The sequence below is a fragment of the Zerene cesonia genome, chromosome 8, assembly GCF_012273895.1.
Source record: "Zerene cesonia ecotype Mississippi chromosome 8, Zerene_cesonia_1.1, whole genome shotgun sequence".
Classification (NCBI taxonomy): domain Eukaryota; kingdom Metazoa; phylum Arthropoda; class Insecta; order Lepidoptera; family Pieridae; genus Zerene; species Zerene cesonia.
Window position 1 is genome coordinate 7,380,794 of NC_052109.1, and position 5,880 is coordinate 7,386,673.

The 5,880-nt window shown below is 33.1% G+C and overlaps 1 protein-coding gene across 2 annotated transcripts in view; it reads right to left on the reverse strand.

Moving 5' to 3' along the window:
* The window catches only part of LOC119828430 (sodium/calcium exchanger 3), a 69,327-nt gene that overhangs the window by 19,026 nt on the left and 44,421 nt on the right, over positions 1 to 5,880 (reverse strand). For both annotated transcript variants that reach the window (XM_038350574.1, XM_038350575.1), the window contains exon 2: positions 2,353 to 2,444. In XM_038350574.1, the coding sequence (XP_038206502.1) occupies positions 2,353 to 2,444 (92 nt within the window). The remainder of the gene's footprint in view (positions 1 to 2,352; positions 2,445 to 5,880) is intronic.

Consider the following 5,880-nt stretch of genomic DNA (forward strand, 5'->3'; position numbering starts at 1 on the left):
GGTCCTGTCCTCGTCAGGCTTCACTCCGGCCGGCCGGTTAAGGCAAGCCGGAGATGAGGACAGGGGCCTCCCCCGGGAACGTTCGGGTCCGCAGGGTCGCTACTCCCCGACACCTCGCCACAAGGTGCCCTGCGGGCTTATTATTATTATTATTATAATAAGAGTTATTTGTTTTTTTTGTTTTGTATTTAATGGATAAAATTCGCTTCGTTTTGTTTTTTCTGTTGCGGGATATGGATAAATGTTTTACAATAATGCTATATAAAAAGTGTTCCCGTTTTTATATTAAAATGTTATGTATTATGTATGTATCTTTATTTATCAAATCAAATTAAAATTTGAAAAAAAAGTAATTCGCATGTATTAACAAGATACAGTAAAAATTAATAAATTTACTCGAAAAACATCATTTATGAACCCTTGACTAAAAGATTATAAATAGCAAATAAGCTTTTTACTTATGTAAATAAATCAAATTACATTTAGAAATTAAAAACTTTTCAACGGATTTTAAACGCGATTTATTCATTATATTATTGACCCGACGTTTCGAACACTTTGCAGCGAGCGTGGTCACGGGGAGACTCTCTCCCGGTGACCACGTTGAAAAGTTTTTAATTTCTAAATGTATAATACTCGCGTGAAACCAAACACAAGAAAATACTAAATCAAATTACGAAATGCATGGAGACGTTTAAAAAATTGTACTGTGATTTTTTATGTCATAAGCGGGCAACTGAGCTGGTGGTTCGCCTGATGGTAAGTGACCCCCACCGAACATTCGCAGAGGTAGTGCGATGCGCTGCACGTTTTTAAGGGAAAGGAGTAAAGAAAGGATTGACGACGGAAAAGAATGAATCTACTGAGAAGGGTGAAAAAACTCATCAGTTTATCATCTATCCATTATGTTCCCACTGCTGTGACACAGGCTACCTATGAGAATTCAACGCAAAGCTTGATACATATAAATTTAAATTGGAATTACTTTATTTGTCCAATAAATTGTTACATATTCATTAGTATTTAAAAGCAGTGCTTACGCTACAGAGGTTTTTCTTTAAGTTGACATGAATTACTTTTAAGACGAAACAGTAGCCCCAAACTAAGCAATTCCCTTGAATTGTGGGACCCTGAGTTGCGCTTAAGAGTTGTATTCTTTCTTCTTCTAAAAAACTATAAAACTATTATCTGATCAATATTGTCCCCCAACTTAAAAGGACGGTCTCAGTCAACACTGAGTATTCCACGGTGAAAATCAATCGGTTTCGATGGAACTATATAATATGAACAAACAGCGCAAGGGAGCGCCAATTAACTTGATTCATTGCTATAATTGAAACAGGGAAACACATTTTGTATTGATCTCGTCTATGTTGTACAACCAATGACAAGAAAATTGGGGTGTAGTTATGTCTGGACCTATATATTTGTGTCTTCTGAAATGGATATACAGATAAAGATAGTTTGAAAGTCTCTTTCACCTGTAGAGGTCTCGTTTGACTCCTTAAATTTCGTTTATGACCACCTTTTATGTGGAAAGATTTAATTTAAACACTGTTCTTACAGTTATCAAGGATCGGTGACAGTACAATGATTTCATGATTTCATCTTATTTACCTTATTATTTATGTTATCTTCTATTCTTGATTTGGGTAGCCAGGATTAAATGATTTCCTTTCGCATACTCTATAGATAAGAGCAAGTGAAGCAGTTTAGTTGATTCCATAATTAATGATTTTTTTAAAACTGTATTTGTTTTTAACAAAATTGTATTTAAACGTATATAACGTAATCGAGGTGATTTTACGCAGTGTCATTCAGTAATATACTATTTTTCTTATTAAAAAAGAAAGCGATAGCTTAAAGAGTGTCAGCGAATGGAGTATAAGTTATGTTTCAAGTGGGTAAAACCTCTTGAGATAAAGGCAGTCTGTTATGTACGTAAGTCTGTCACGACTGATAATTACGACGGAAACACTGTGCCCCAACTTCCTGTAAAGTGGTTCGCGGGAATACATTTAAACTCATCCAAACATCATTTTAAAACTCAACCAATTGAAATTTTATAATCAACCTAAATATTTGTGTGTATCGAATCTTATATATAAAACATAAAACAAAATGTATATAAAAGAAATAACATTAAGAGCTGTTAGAAGCTTAGAGTCTTTTTTTGTTATTTATTAAATTCGGCTATGAAAAAATAAAGTACCTTTATAAATCGCTATAAAATACGCCAGCTCAGCTAATACGATAGAAGCAAAATAAATTGATATAGTAGATTTAAATAATAAACGAAAAAAGCAAGAGTTTAACAAACAATTAAATCAGGTCAGAAAATTTGATTCATACCACCAATTAACTCAGGTTCTCCGAGATTTACGTAAAAGAGGACGTCCTTTTCATAGCTATCTTCTTCGACGATGTGCAGAGGAATGAATTTTCTGGAACAAATGAAAATAGAAATTAATTTTTACTTCATAACAAATGGATTTTCAACTTTATTTTCTAAGGGATAAGGAAAGCATTGGTTGCAAACGAGCTGGTGGATCCCCTTATGTTAAACGCATTAACACCCATGAACAATTGCAGAGATAGCGCTTCTGTGGATAAATGTAAAATAAATATGTTATTAACAGCTAGATAAGACAACTCTGGTTTAAAAATAGAAATGATTTTGCTTAAAAGCTTATATATCTAGTAGAAAGTTAGGTAATAAAAAATATTTTACATTCATAACTTTCAACAGTCTTAACTTTAAAGGAATCAGGAAGGAACACAAGTAGGTAAGTTAGTCTAAATAGTTTTTTTTTTATGTCATAGTCGGCAATGGAGCTGGTGGGTCGCTTTATGGTAAGCACTACCACCGACCATGAACATTTGGAGGCGTAAGGTCAATTGCACACTTTCGCCTCTACAAATGGATTGCCGACTTTAAATTGAGAGGGGACTAAGAAAGGATTGATTAGAGGAATAAAGAAAATGACTGGGAAGGGTAAGGAAAATGAAATATGGATGCGAACGACACTGTTACAATTCAAACATTGAACCAACAAGAAACTCCAGTTAAATATATCAACGCAAATGACATTAGTAAGTCGTTTTATAAATACACCCGAAGATAATTGAATCACAGGCAGCAAAAACAGACGAGACTTAATACAATTTGTGACATGCGGATGGCTTTGTCTAATTGAATTTCTGTATTTCTTCGTTCCAATGTGACTGATACCATACTAACATCTATACTAATGTTATAAAGAGGAATTTTTGTTTGTATAAAAGTCTCCGAAACTAATGGACCGATCGGATACATTATCTTACCAACAGAAAGCCGTGTCATCTGTATGTAGGCTATTTTTTATGTTGTCTTTATCCCGGTTCAACTCAGGCGTACCAGTAAACTAGTAACTTAAAAGAAAGGTGTGTGAGCGATTCACACACGATAGAAGTGAAACTTCAGTAAATCGACAAAAGAATTAATAAAATAGTATGTATATTTCTGTCTCATTCTTTGCCGGCTTCATTCTACACATTTTTGTATTTGTGTCTTTTACCTGTTGTTTTTTCCGTTGCATCAGGTTTGAAATCACAACGATTCTAAAGAAGTTTCACTTCAAAATCAATTATAATCCCCGAAACGTGTATGAAGTTTTCTTATTATTGAATAAGTATATTACCAACCTTAAGCTGTTACTTGGCTGTAACTTAAAACAGACTTTTTACTGAATTCTCACATAGCATCGGCGCAAGGTCGAAATTAGCAATTCAATTACACGAAATTAAGTTAAATTTACGCTTGAACGCGCCACGCATAACTTTAATGCAGTGCCTCTAAAACCCATTCATTTATTTAGACGCTGTTACGTCGTATTAACTTTTTCAAGGTCGGATAAATTAAGGAGGCCAAATGACAATTGACTTGCATGTAATACATTTAAGTTTAAATAATTGTTTATTCTCATTTAAAACTTAAAGTCTATTATATTCTCATACTTATACATAGAAATTAAAGAAAAATTGTAGTTTTTAGGGGAAGTTTTTCATTAACATGGTAATTTCAGGAGTGATTTATCGTTAAGGATGTGCTTAAATTAAAACCATTATTAATATTACCATTGAAAGCTTCAGAAAATTAAAAAAAACTATTACGATGGAATTGGTACTGATCTTTGTATGACTCTGGATTATTTATTGGGTTTTAAATTCTTAATAGCACGACGCCAGGTTTGAGTGATACTTTGATATAAAATTTTATCATTATTATATATGTTCCCAGCGCTGGGACACGGGACTCCTATGAAGTTTCATGCTATAATCCACCACGCTGGCCAAGTGCGGGTTGGCAGATGTCACATGTCGTCGAACTTTTGATTCTTCGACATGCCGGTTTCCTCACAATGTCTTCCTTCACCGTTTCGATGTAGTATACGTAGGTATTTATTTTTTTTAATTTCCTTCTTGCGAAGGTAAGGCTTAGAAAGAAGTAATGTTTTCTGGTAAAGATAAATCATACTGTAATCCGTCATACGACGTACACTGTACGGCCTTTATAATTTTCCTAACCATGGCATTAATGGACTTTATTATGGCATAATTTATATTGCCTGAGGAAGTTCCCTGTATTTTTATCCCATCAATTTATTATATGTTATTTACGTGAGGTCTTTTTATCCACAGTAACAAAAATTTTTACAATAATTTTAAATTGAGAGTTCAGAGAAGTAATGGTTCTATCTGAAATATCTATTTTAATTTTAAATCTATATTATATACTTATTATAACAATGATATAAAAAAGACTTTTGTTTGTTTGAACGCGGCAATCTCATGAACTACTAGACGTTGATCATGTGTTATGTGCTGCAATATATTATATTTGAAGCACGTGCGAACCCGTGGCAGACAGTTAGTTTTCGTATGTTTATTAACGGAAATACATTTATTTCTTTAAGGCTAATTATTAGATATTGGGTCCTTGTTGCTCTAAAATAAATAATTCAATAATTATTATTATTACTAGTTGATTAATTGAATAAAAAACGTTTTATTTTCAAAACTAAAACATTATTACATTTGTTTATGAATTAATGATTTGAGATCACTGCCTTGAATAATATTTCCTGTAAGAGTATTATATTCTTTTATTTATTGTTAAATACATCTAACCCACTCATATCATAAATGCGAAAGTTTGTGAGGATGGATGTGTGTATATGTATGTAAGCATGGATGTTTGTTACTCTTTTACGCAAAAACTACTGAAACGAAACTGAAACTGGAATAGCGCATAGGCAACTTTTTATCCCGATATTTTTACGGGATACAGACTTACACGGGTGAAACTGCGGGCTAGTTATATATAATAATATTTAAGCGTTTACTACTACAAAATATTAATTTATATCCAAAATAATGTTATTTCCTGCAAAAGTATATCTATCTATTCTGTTATAGGTTAAAAATATCATCCAGATCGTTTCCACATACTTTCACGTCTTATCGTAAAATAACTCGCGGCCATAAAAAGAAATGGTCCCTGAAAACGCTAACTCGTACTGAATGTCTAGTAAATAATCAATAAATGAAGGGTTCTTTTAAATCATAAAAAGACTGACCGTAAAGTTTAGTCAATTTTTATGTTCGAACACTTTTTAGAACGATATCAGACAATTTAGTATTTTATATAGCATTAAAGTGCTGCGTCAATATTTTTTCAAGAATAGAAAAAAGTCGATCAAGGGGCGGGATTCGACGCAAAGCAACGCGTAGCTGTTACGTAGCATTGCGTAGCATTCAAACATAATACTAGCTGTGACCCGCGGTCGAAACCGCGTAAGTCCGTATCCCGTAGGAATATCGGTATAAAAAGTGCCTATG